A 12,433-nucleotide genomic window follows, 5' to 3' on the forward strand; every position below is an offset into this window, starting at 1 on the left:
AAATAGTAGCACTTCATTTCAAATACAATAAGGGACTGGCGTCACATTCATTTGGTTTCCTGTTCATATAGGTAAGTTAAAAATAAATAAATAGGTAAGTTAATGAGAGTTTAAAAAAATTATTTTGACATCACAGGGAAAGGAAAAAAATCGGCAAACCGGGCAGTGTAGGAATTAACTACCTCCAGCAGGTGGCAGTAATGCAACACTAAAGGATGCAAGCTGCCGTTCAACGTCAAAGAAGAAGAAGACGAAGTCAGAAACAGGACGTTGCGTCTAATGCTAACCTGAGAACCTGCAGGCTGCTGAACATGAATAAACCTGTTTAGCTTCTGACACGACCTTAATAACAGAGTGTCTATCTGTCCCACATATCTGCTGGGACCACGGACGGCTGGACTTGAATTGGGTAAGAGTATTTGACAGCACAACTGACGTTAATGTGGCTACTGGCGTTCACTGCTCAGCAAAGCTAAGGTAACGCTGTAACCAGCTTACGTTAGGCGAGCAGCTAACAGCGGCTACCGCCATAAACAAAACAATTTGTTTCAGGGAAAAAAAAAATTTCTTCATTTGGGGTTTCTCACATAATATATCTTTCCCCGTTAACGCTGCCGTTCCTCACTCGTTCATTTGTATTAATGTTTGCCAAGTTACAGGAGGCATTCATGGTCAAAGATAGATAAACAAGCTAGCGTCGCTCATAAAGCTGAACCGGGTTTTCCACATAGCGATAAATACCGGGATGTAAATTAACGCTATGGTCTCGAGGTGTACACGGTTGGCGTTAAAGTCGTTTACTTAAGTCTTAAGTCTGAACGTTACATGTCTTAGCTAACGCTGTGTTTGACCTGAAAGTTATATCGTGTAGTGATGAATCAGGAAACATACATAGTTCAGTTGTTATTCATAAGTATTGAGGGTCATGCCCGGCAGCCCTAACATGGTTATTGGTAACATGGTTATATATCAGTTGTTGGTAAATAATCAAAACCAGAAAATGATTTATTGCAAAGTAAGTATCACTTACAAGGAATTTGCCATGGTTGTTGGTGCATGCATTAACATATCAAACAAAGGACACCCTGTATGGATTAGTATCAATATCAATATGGATCATCCGTAATATGGAGAATGAAGGTTATTGGAGAAGAATTTTCCAGAAGAAAATGCATGTGATTGGTGTAAGCAATAGCCTTGTGGCATCACTCTGCTGCCAATGTTCGAAATGATTCACATTATCGTGTAAAATCTATTTTCCTATGATTTAGGACTGAAAACTATTTGTCATATGATTATGTTGTATTGTTTTTAACTGTGACAGTCATTTCCTTAATTTTCACACAGTTTCTTGCCTCATTGTCTCCGTTATTGATTGCAGACTGAAGTAGACTTATTGAAATCACTATTCATGTGCAGTATTGGATGTATTGGCTCTAAAATACTTTAAACTTCAATGCTTAAATGCTCCTTATTATTTATAATAATAATAATAATAATAATAATAATAATAATAATAATAATAAAGTAATAGTTACTAATAAAAATAGCACGTATCTACAAAGAATCCCATAGGATGTTAGGATTTTGACTAGCTAAGTCATCAGAATGCCTAATTTGGTTCTTGATTGTCCTCATTGTCTATTTTCGTAGGAGTGTAACCTCCTTCCTTTCCGCTGCTGCTTTAGACCAGTTCAGAATGACTCAGTGTACCAAAGGCTCTGTGATATACCAGTAGCTACAAAGGACCCTTTGTTAAACACACAACCATGCACATGCACATTCAAACTAATCTATCTTAGAAGAGAGTGTCAGTCTTTGGTTGAACTGTTCACAAAGTTCACAGACATAGGCAACCTGTGATAAGGGGACACAAGTAGACACTGTTTAGCTATGAAAAAAAATACAGGCCAAGAGACAAAACTGTTCCTTTACTTCACACGTGCATAATTATACACTGTAGGGCTGGTTGCACTTTATGTTTGAAGCCAGTATCACTTATTAATATTAACAAAAGTCCAAGTTATAATGTATTACACTAGGGCGGCCCCCTCTTAGTTGATTAGTCAACCAATCGGTGGTTTTGGTCTTAGTCGACTACGATTTCTTTAGTCAATTTGTCATTTTTTAAATCCTTTTTCATGCTGAATTAATAGAATAGAATATACTTTATTGTCCCCTAGGGGAAATTTGTCATGGACTCAAGAGTGCGTAGTGCATAGTATTAGGGCTGTCTTCGACTTAAGAAATTCTAAGTCGACTAACACTTATTGGATTTTGTCGACTAATCGATTAGTTGATTTAATTGACAGAGCTGTGTGCTTTGAGAGGTGGTTAAGACTAGAAAAGCACAATATAAATGTAGTTAATTAACCATCTGTAAAACTGAGTTTCTCCACAATTAATCCTGCAAAAGCACCACTTTAAATCTTGTGTTTACCATAAATATGCTCAGAAGTTTCTTGGAAATGAGTAATTAAGCATGAATAAGCATAAAAAATGACTATTCGACTAAAGAAATCTTAGTCGACTAAGACCAAAACGACCGATTAGTCGACTAATCAACTAAGAGGTGGCAGCCCTACATAGTAGTAGCTACATTACAGACAATAAATACATGTTTAAAAAAAAAATGTACACATAGGCTACATACACACAGAAATAATAAAATAAAATGCAGAGCACCGAGTCATTGCACACTTCTCAGGCTTATCTATAACAAATAGTACAAATCTATTTAACATTTTGATGGAGACTGGCACGAAGGAGTATTTAAACGGTTCAATTTAGTTTTAGGGATTCTGTACATTCTGCCAGAAGGCAAGAGCTCGTATTCTGTCTGAAGGATGTGGGACGGGTCCAACAATACTCTCCGCGCCTGCATAAGTACAGACTGCTCATAGATGGACTGAAGGGAAAGCTTATCAGTCCTCCCCATCACCTTCATAGCAGTCTGTACCAACCAAGCACTGCAACTTTGATTTGGACTGTATGGAGAGATTGCCGAACCACGTTGTCATCCCATACCTGATAACGCTCTCTATCACTGCCTGATAAAATAAAAACATGATGTTCTGGCTGACTCCAAACACCCTTAGTCTGCGTAAGAAATACAGTCTTTGCTGTAAACGGGAACATACATAATCTACGTGGTCACTCCAGCTTAAAAGGTTATCCAGGTGGATGCCCAAATACCTATAAGAAGTGACCTGTTTGATATCCTCCCTATGAATGGACAAAGGGGTATGATTAGAGATTGGTATCGGCTCCGATACTGCCTAAAACGCTGGTATCGGTATCGGGAAGTACTGGAGTTTATGCACCGATCCGATACCACGTAATAAAGCCCTAAAGAAAATCTACGTAAAGTAGTTTATTTATGTTTATCGGATCGGTACTCGGTATCGGCAGATACGCAAGTTCAGGTATTGGAATCAGTATCGGGAAGCAAAAAATGGTATCGGACCATCTCTAGGTATGATCCCCCACCGACCAAGGGTCAAACACCATCTCCTCAGTTTTTTTAATGTTAATGGTGAGATGGTTCTTGTCACACTACAGAACAAATTTGTTAACCTCAGTAAAGTACAGTGATGGATCTGAGTTCTGGTGAAGCAGACCAAGAATGGCAGTGTCGTCAGAAAATTTTAAAAAACAGGTTGCCCGGGAGACTATTAGTGCAGTCGTTTAGTATAAAGGGTGAACAGGACCGGTGAACTTACACAACCCTGAGGTGCACCCGTACTGATGCATTTTGATTCAGAAAGCGAGTCGTTAATCCTAACATTTTGGGTTCTATCTGTTAAAAAAGAATAAAACCATTTAATAATAGAAGGATTAACATTCATCTGAGTCATTTTCTGTAAGAGCAGATGAGGCCGTAATGTATTAAAAGCAGAACTAAAATCAATGAACAAAAGGCGTGCATAGGCCTTAGATCCTCCAGGTGCTTAAGAGTTAGGTGGGTGATGCTATTAATTGCATTGTCTGTACTCCTCCCCTGACTTATATCGAAGGAACTTATCAGCCCGTCTGTCGTAAAAACAAGTTTTAAAGTGGTGCTTTTGCATGACTGTTTGTGAAGAAACCCAGTTTTTACAGATCTGTCAATGAATCAACTAATCGAGTAGTCGGCCCACGAGTGTTAAAGCTATAGTGCGTAGTTTCTGTCGCCCCCCCAATGAGGAATTCTAAGTAATGATGACAAAACTGTCGGCACGTCCACGTGATACAGCCCCCCCTTCCCTCCCTCCCTCCCTCCACGCAGTTGCTAGTAACCAAGGAGGACACAGAGGATTTAAAAAACATGACAGACTCTTCAGAAGAGGTCATTATCTTCACTCGAGCTTCTGTGCGGGAAACTCACCTGACGCCACAATCTTCTGAACACAGTCATGCTGAGAAATACAGAGAGAGTTTTGAACATTAACTAGCCATTTGGCTGGTGGACAAAAAAGTTAATTTCGATCACTGGTCACACACACTGTGAAATTGTGAACGACATATGGTCCCATCTGATTTGACCCAGTTTGATGTTGTTCTGCTGTTAAATCCAGGACTGACTAACCAGAGTGGCTCATAGTGAAGACCGTCACATCGGCATCATGTTGGCGTTTGGCTGACAGCTCTTTTTTTCTTCTTTCAGGTTCATCCCGTTAGCTGAAGTTTCTCCCTTCATCCACTCATCATGGTGGACTACTACCAGGTTTTAGGAGTACGGAGAGATTCGTCTGCAGATGAAATAAAGAAAGCGTGAGTTGATTAAGTTTAAAATGTTATATTCAAGCTGCGATGTCCTGAAACACTTGAGCAGACGTCCGCACAGCGATGCTATTATCCTGTTGTCCTGGCTGGCAGCTCTACAGCTAATGAATGACTCACTATATGCTGGTTACCTTTCTATGGAGCTTTATCAACAACTTTTTTTTTTTTTTTTTTTTACAGTAGAGCGTGAAGGGAAGGTACACATTAGTAAAGTCAGAAGGAGTTATTGATTTAAACAGTTAGGACATGTGTCCATATAGCGTTTTTCTCTGGCAGAAAAGCGTTGGGGCACGCTTCATCCCAGCTGGTTATCCAAAAAAAAATTCAGTGTCTGGCTGATCTCCCCCCAAAACACACACGTGCACACACGTTTTAACCGGCAGCAAAAGATATTCGTTTTTAAACCAAAACATAGAAATGCAAATGTATCCGCAGTCTTTGTTGTGATTACTTTCTGGCTGAAATCACATCGTCTTGTTGTGTGAACAAATCCATTGTGTTTTCTCTGGCTGCTTCACAACAAAAGCCACCCAGTGGTTCACCGGCTGAACTGTGTTTAATGTGAAGCAGCAGCAGCAGGACATGTTGATAAAGGTGCAGACTGTAACGTTCGAGTACATGCTGCATTGTTTCCCATAAATCCCGGAATTCTTCAAGCAACAGCTGAAACGTAGTATCTAAAATGTGGTTTGAAATAATTAAAATCTTTAGCATTATAACGTATAAGGAATGACAACAATGTCATTCAATAGTTGAATTACAATGTTTGTACACCAGACATTTAACAGTAATGATAATTTCAGAATGAGAAGGTGAGAAAATTGTAATGGGGGTAAAGAAAGTAAATCACCTTTTTATGTGTCCAAAACAATGTACAGTATGAACACTGCTGATTGTTCTTATCAGTAGTTAGCAGTATCATGGCACCTCAATAAAAGTACATAAGCACCATTTGAACGAACTGTGATTTTTCTGCCAGATATTGCGATTACCATTCGATTTGCGATTTATTTTTCTTTCTTAAAAGTTTAGCTAAAGTTCATTATTCACTGTGTCACAGATAAAACATGTCATGGAGCATTATAACATGAGACACAATCAAAACTGCTCAATGTTCTTATGCAGCGATGAGAACATAGATATGAATTGCCAGAAATAAGTGTTTTTCTTTTAATACGCATGGAACATTCAAACAGAACCTTTATCACAAAAGCTAAAGTTAAAATAACATATTACACCTTCTAACATCATGTTAAATAAAGGAATACAAAATATATGAAAGATCCACTGAAAATAGGACATTTCTGGAAACAATCTGTGATATGTAACATTATTCCAACATTTATCTTATGAAAAAACAGTAAATATGATAATGAAGAGCGGAATACCAAATGTTACACCAAACATTCAGCTCAATAATTCACATTTGATTAATCGCGGTCTCCACAATTAAGCTAATCGCATGTTTTCAAACCTAGTTTTTGAAAACGATTAATCGTTCAGCCCTAATAACCACAGCATTATTGAGCAGCCGTCCTCTTCCTTCTGTCCTCGTGTAGCTACAGAAAGCTGGCCTTGAGGTGGCACCCTGATAAAAACCCGGAGAACAAGGAGGAGGCTGAGAAGAAGTTCAAGGAGCTGTCGGAGGCGTATGAAGTCCTGTCAGATGGTTTGTGTCCCAACTCTCTGTACAAGTCAGCACACAAACACCAGGAACCAGTGAAGCACTGCACGGTAGTTAATGGAGTGAAGTATATAGCAGTAGCCCCCCAAAACTCTCAAATGAGTTGCCCCTTCATATGAGACACCAGGCTCTGTACCTTTGGAGACTTTAGTGTTGCAGCCCCATCCCTCTGGAGCACACCTCCCTGCAGATATCCGAAATACTACATCCCTAAAACACCACCTGTTCACCACGGCCTACAACCTCCCTTAGCTTAGCCACAGTAATTCTGTCAAGTCTCCTTGAAAGGAGCTATATAAATAAGTTATTATTATTATTATTATTATTATTATTATTATTATTATTATTATTGGGCTGGCCCCTACACCACCTGTTTTCAAATAAAAAATATGCTTATTCTTAGGTTTTTAACACACTAGAATAGTTTTTTATCCTTTCTATAATCTTGTCATTTTGCTGTTAAACGGTTTGTTGTTATCAATTGTGTTCCCTGTGTTCTTTCTATGTATGTGTTCTCTCTGATTGTACAGCACTTTTGGTTGTTGTTTTTTTTAATGTGCTTTGTAAATAAATTTGGATTTGGAATACCGACAAGACAGGGTCTGAGGGGTGTAGACGAGTTCCTCCTTTCGGTCCTGGTGCTGTTGTGATTCTACTTTTTTGAGATTTTTCACTTTCCTCTTCCAGCCAACAAGAGGAGCACATATGATCGCTATGGCAAAGAGGGACTGACAGGGAGCAACGGAGGAAGGGGTAAGAAAGATAAGCTCAAAACTTTAACGTGTGTGTGTGTGTGTGTGTGTGTGTGTGTGTGTGTGTGTGTGTGTGTGTGTGTGTGTGTGTGTGTGTGTGTGTGTGTGTGTGTGTGTGTGTGTGTGTGTGTGTGTGTGTGTGTGTGTGTGTGTGTGTGTGTTTGTGTGTTTGTGTGTGTGTGTGTGTTTTTTCAAGTATGAATCTAAATTATGACTCCTATCCACTTCACTACAGCTTAGCCATGTTTTGTTGATGGTTACCACGCAAAATAAATACGGCTCTTAATTCAGACAATAACCTGTTTGTAAAATGGCACTTACTCAGTTTGTGGGGATTTGTTTGGCAACCGGAGGGTTCAAATTAGCAAACTGAAGCTAATTGTTGTTTAATGTGGGCTTTTAAATATGATTATAGTGATTAGTAATACAGCTTGAGATGCATTCTAAAAACGTCCAATGACGGTGTGGTTCCAATGACCCATCAGTGGAGACAGTGTGTGTCAGTCACAGCAGAGTTGGCTGCTGGGTAATTCAACAGAAGCACAGTTTGATGTTGAATGGAACAGATGGAGATGGCTGGAATTGTACTGTTTGGTTTTGACAGTTTTCACTGACATTTCAGGAGGCCATTTCCACAACGGAGATCATTTCCACGAACCATTCACATTCCGCAACCCAGACGACGTCTTCAGGGAATTCTTCGGAGGCAGAGACCCATTTGCAGACTTTTTTGGTAAGTCGCGCTAGTTCAGCGTGAAGAAGTCGGTACGTCGTTAGGTCTGCCGCTGCTTTAGTTGAGTTTTTACCAAATGCAGATTTGAAAAATGTCATAGTCTGTATCATAGTCCTAGTCTTTCTCATCTCCTGCACCAGTTTTAATATACTTTTCCACTCCCATTCCGCTCGTTTTCTGTCCTGTTCTCTCAGGTGCAGATCCATTTAGTGATGATCCATTTTTCGGCAGTGGCCGGCGGCACCATAGTCGAGCAAATCGCAGCCGGACAGCCAGCCCGTTTTTCGGGGGCTTTGTCGGTTTTCCTCCCTTTGGCGCTGGCTTCTCACCTTTTGACCCAGGTAAGACATGCAGCAATGAATACACAAACAAAACGTCACACAGTGGTTGCAAACCACTGTCACCAGTTTAAATGAGTCTCTCTCTCTCTCTCTCTCTCTCTCTCTCTCTCTCTCTCTCTCTCTCTCTCTCTCTCTCTCCCCCCCCCTCTCTCCCTCCCCCTCTCTGTCCTGTTTATCACAGGCTTTGGTTCTTTTGGCTCTATGAGCCCCATGGGTCATATGGGTCACATGGGTCACATGACAACCATGGGCAGTCTGGGAGGTGGAGGCTTCACCTCTTTTTCCTCCACCTCCTTCGGGGGAGGAGGAGGTGGCGGTGGAGGAGGCATGGGCAACTTCCGCTCTGTGTCCACCTCCACCAAGATCATCAACGGCAGGAAGATCACCACTAAAAGGTACATACTGACTGCTGACCGGCTACACCACACATACATTCTGGGATAGAAGGAAAAAAAATGCTCTGGGTTGTTTTTATTTCTTTAAACCAATCACAATCGTCTCGGGCGGCGCCAAGCTCCGGACGCAGCGACGGTGGCTCTGCTAAATGGTCTCGGGAAGGAACTTGTCTTGGTGGAACATTTGTGAACTGAAAAAAAGCAAAAGCCACATCCAATATTAAATTAAGCTAACTTTTCACACAACACAGTAACGCGAACTATATAAATTAGCTGGATACATGGTTAAATGTATCGCCGTGCATACTTCATCCACAGCAATCCCACTAATCGGCCCTAAAACGTCCCAGTTAGTGTTCCGAAATGCTGGCTCTCCATCTATCGCTGCCAGCGAATGTTTCTGGTTCCTTAAGGATTGAGAACTGACCAGCAGTAATTGTTTCATCGGTGTCTTTATCCTGCCCAGCTCCAGAACCGGTGGGCAAACACGCTGGCACGTTACTGTTAGATAGTAAATGCTGTAAACGTATTCTTTGTAAATCTTTACAATCATTCACTGAAAGAAGCAAGCAGGCCTGCCATGTTGTACGATCCAAAATCTTCTTCAAAACTTGCGTGTAGCTTTGCGCCCGGAGGTTGTGGTTGTTTCCCGTAGTGAAGGCATTTTGAGAACGGTAACAAAGCCGGGGCAAAGCCTAACATCCAGGTACTTCCGTTGCACCAGACTACATACTGACTAACTTGGATTATCCCAGCAACTGGTATCTGCCTTTAGACACTAAGGGCCCTGTCTTGCACCCGGCGCAGTGGAAAGCCCGACGCAAGTGTCTTTGCTAGTTTAAGACCGACGCAGTTGTCAATTTCCCGTCCAGCACCCGCGTCGTTTAAATAACAAATGTACCTGCGCCCATGGGCGTGCTGGTCTTACAGGGAGGCGTGTTCAGGTGCATTCTTGGCGTATTGCTATTTTGAGGCAACATTTCATGGTTATTTTAACAACAAATTAGTGAAATGCGCCTAGGCTCGTGCACAGCGCGCACACTATGCTTGTTACACACACAGGGACGGGCAGCAGCACACAAACATGCAAAAGATTAAAAATATTACAATGTAAAACAGTATTATGATCTGCTCGCGCGCTTTAACTTCACACACGAGGCAGATCAGTTTCTTCTCTTGAAAATCTCTCCTTCCTGCTCAGCAAATCCTCCATCATAATAGCAATGTGCCAAGGTCCAAACGCACCTGGCTTTTAAAGGGAATGGGAGATGACACTGATTGGTTTATTGCATGTTACGCCCATATCACACCTATGATTAATGAAGACATTAAGTACAACCCTTTTAAACCATGCGCCTGGCGCACAGACCCTTTTTTTTCCACCGTTAAACTAGCAAAAGGGGATTCGTACACGCACTAAACGCACCTGTGCCAGGCGCTTCACGCCGTGGGCTTAGATCGGTTAAAATAGGGCCCTAACACTAATGGAGTGCGTTGTGGCTTTTAGGCTTTTGCACTTTCTCTACCCATTGCAGCAGTATGCATGGGAAATTTAGTAAAGATGAGACGACCTGCACTGATAGACAGAGATTTACAGTTGCCCTCTGTTGACCGTTAGAAAACCTAAAATCCATCCATTGTTTCTGAAATACTCACTAAACTGGAAACAAATGTATTAGGTGAAAAAAATCAATAAAAAGCAGCTTTGCTCAGTAAGTTAGAGTACATCTTCTGTTAAATAATATATTTATATATTACTGTTATATAAACATTTTGTGATACATCCAAGTCAGTGAAACCTCTTTTTTATTTTTCAGCCTTTCACAGATTAAAACGGAAGTGAGAACAGCTGGTCTCTACACTCATTCAGAGCATTAGGTTGTGGGATTTTAAGAATCTCCTGAGCGGGATAAGCTGCAAAACAACTGAATGTCTTTTTTTTGGAATCAAAGCTCAGATGAAAGTCAAACATTAGACTAAAGATTTTGCAGGAGCTTTAACAAATAACTGGTCCAGGTTTTTACGTATAGCAGTGGTGGTGAAGTAGTGTTGAACTAGGTCAGACCTGTAACACTTTTGCAACACTTCCAACGCAGCTCGTGTCTGAATTAAAGGCAGTCACATTACAGTATGTAACCTACAACAGGTTGCATTGACATCCATTGTGTACAAAGAAAACTGTGTTAAAAATGTTTAAAAATCTGTTTAATGAACCAGGAAACACCCAGTAGTTGAAGGCATTTTTCCCATGTCGCATGCTGGCTGAGAGAGCTCAGTACACCTCAACTTACTGTAACCCCCAATTTCCACCAACTGCGAAACAGCGGCAGAGTCATTAGCTTTCCAAGTCAACGTGTGTATTTCCACTGACTGTGGACCAGCGATCCGCAGCCTTTCGGAGCAGATACGCAGAGCTTCTATTTTTGTCGCAAAAAGCAAAATGAAACAGTCAGCTGTAACACAAACTCCTGGGCAGTTCAGTGCTTGTGTTTTAAAATGTTCTTGTGGCAGCGATAGAGGCAGTGAGGTTTCCTGTTTCCTGTACGGGACTCTCACACCGCCTCTAAACGGACTGACAAGTCTGATTGCTGGTGACATGACTGGCAACCGCAGCGTTGACATTAGGTGGAGTTTCTCCAAAAGTTGAATCCGTCTCAACTAGGGCTGAACAATTTTAATTGCATTTGCGATAATCTCGCGACATCTTAAAACGCGATTTCCTAATCGTAAAGGCTGCGATTTGGTCACGTGACTCGCGAGAGCAAATCAGTCTGCACTCCGCAGAGAAAGCATCAACTTAGCACGCTAACGCTACGGCGTACCTTGAGCTGATTTCTGTCATTCAAACAACGATTAGCTCTGATTAGGGGTTAGCTCCGTTATAAAGATAAGGAGCGGAGGAGACTGCCGCGGGGAGGGGTAACAACCAGACTGGTAAATGACGTTTTATTAGTACAGTTAATCCCACGGCAAGACCACCAGAATGCTACTAGTAACGTGTGTGTGTGTGTGTGTGTGTGTGTGTGTGTGTGTGTGTGTGTGTGTGTGTGTGTGTGTGTGTGTGTGTGTGTGTGTGTGTGTGTGTGTGTGTGTGTGTGTGTGTGTGTGTGTGTGTGTGTGTGTGTGTGTGTGTGTGTGTGTGTGTGTGTGTGTGGGTTTTTTTATTTTTTTACTTATTTAACTGTCTAGTAAAGTTCAAAGACCGTGTTTAAAAAGTGCAATCCACATGTTTACATATGTTTATTACAGTAAATAATCGAAATACTACTAAGTGTGGCAAAGCCACATATTTCTTTTTATATTTCAGCAATCTGCACTTTGTGTGATTTGTTTCTGACTTTCATTCGTGTCTGTGTGTCTGTGTGTGTCTAATGATGGAAAGCCAGAAAAGAAAAGGGAAACGTGGCACTGAGAAGGTCAGACTCAAAAGGAAAAAAAGGGATTGTGTTGCTGTAAGAGTGTATGGCTGCAGCCTGGAGACCTCCCGTCTCACGCCTGGGTTCCAGGCTGCAGCCATACCCGATTCTGTTGCTGTGCTGTGTGTTGTTCATCATTTTAAGTGAGACTCCCACCACCGCACAACGCTGCGGCCAATCTTTTTCTCTGGTCTAAATGGGCCTTAAGACGGGTCTAATTGTCTAATATCAGAATCATGCAATCCCTAAAACAAACATCTGTAGCAAATTTTCTGTAATTAAGCATAGGTCGACTTCAGCCCCTCTGTTACACCGTCCGTGTTTATGAGTGATAAAAGAAGTGCATAG

At 41.3% G+C, this 12,433-nt stretch overlaps 1 protein-coding gene across 1 annotated transcript in view; it reads left to right on the forward strand.

Moving 5' to 3' along the window:
- The first annotated feature begins 227 nt into the window (after positions 1 to 227).
- Positions 228 to 12,433, forward strand: part of LOC114565432 (dnaJ homolog subfamily B member 6) — a 14,978-nt gene continuing 2,772 nt past the window's right edge. The window contains exons 1-7 of the mRNA XM_028593480.1: positions 228 to 409; positions 4,646 to 4,752; positions 6,324 to 6,433; positions 7,136 to 7,201; positions 7,823 to 7,933; positions 8,128 to 8,274; positions 8,456 to 8,669. Coding sequence (XP_028449281.1) covers positions 4,688 to 4,752; positions 6,324 to 6,433; positions 7,136 to 7,201; positions 7,823 to 7,933; positions 8,128 to 8,274; positions 8,456 to 8,669 — 713 coding nt within the window. The 5' untranslated portion in view covers positions 228 to 409; positions 4,646 to 4,687. The remainder of the gene's footprint in view (positions 410 to 4,645; positions 4,753 to 6,323; positions 6,434 to 7,135; positions 7,202 to 7,822; positions 7,934 to 8,127; positions 8,275 to 8,455; positions 8,670 to 12,433) is intronic.

Source organism: Perca flavescens, chromosome 12, assembly GCF_004354835.1.
Source record: "Perca flavescens isolate YP-PL-M2 chromosome 12, PFLA_1.0, whole genome shotgun sequence".
NCBI classification, from domain to species: domain Eukaryota; kingdom Metazoa; phylum Chordata; class Actinopteri; order Perciformes; family Percidae; genus Perca; species Perca flavescens.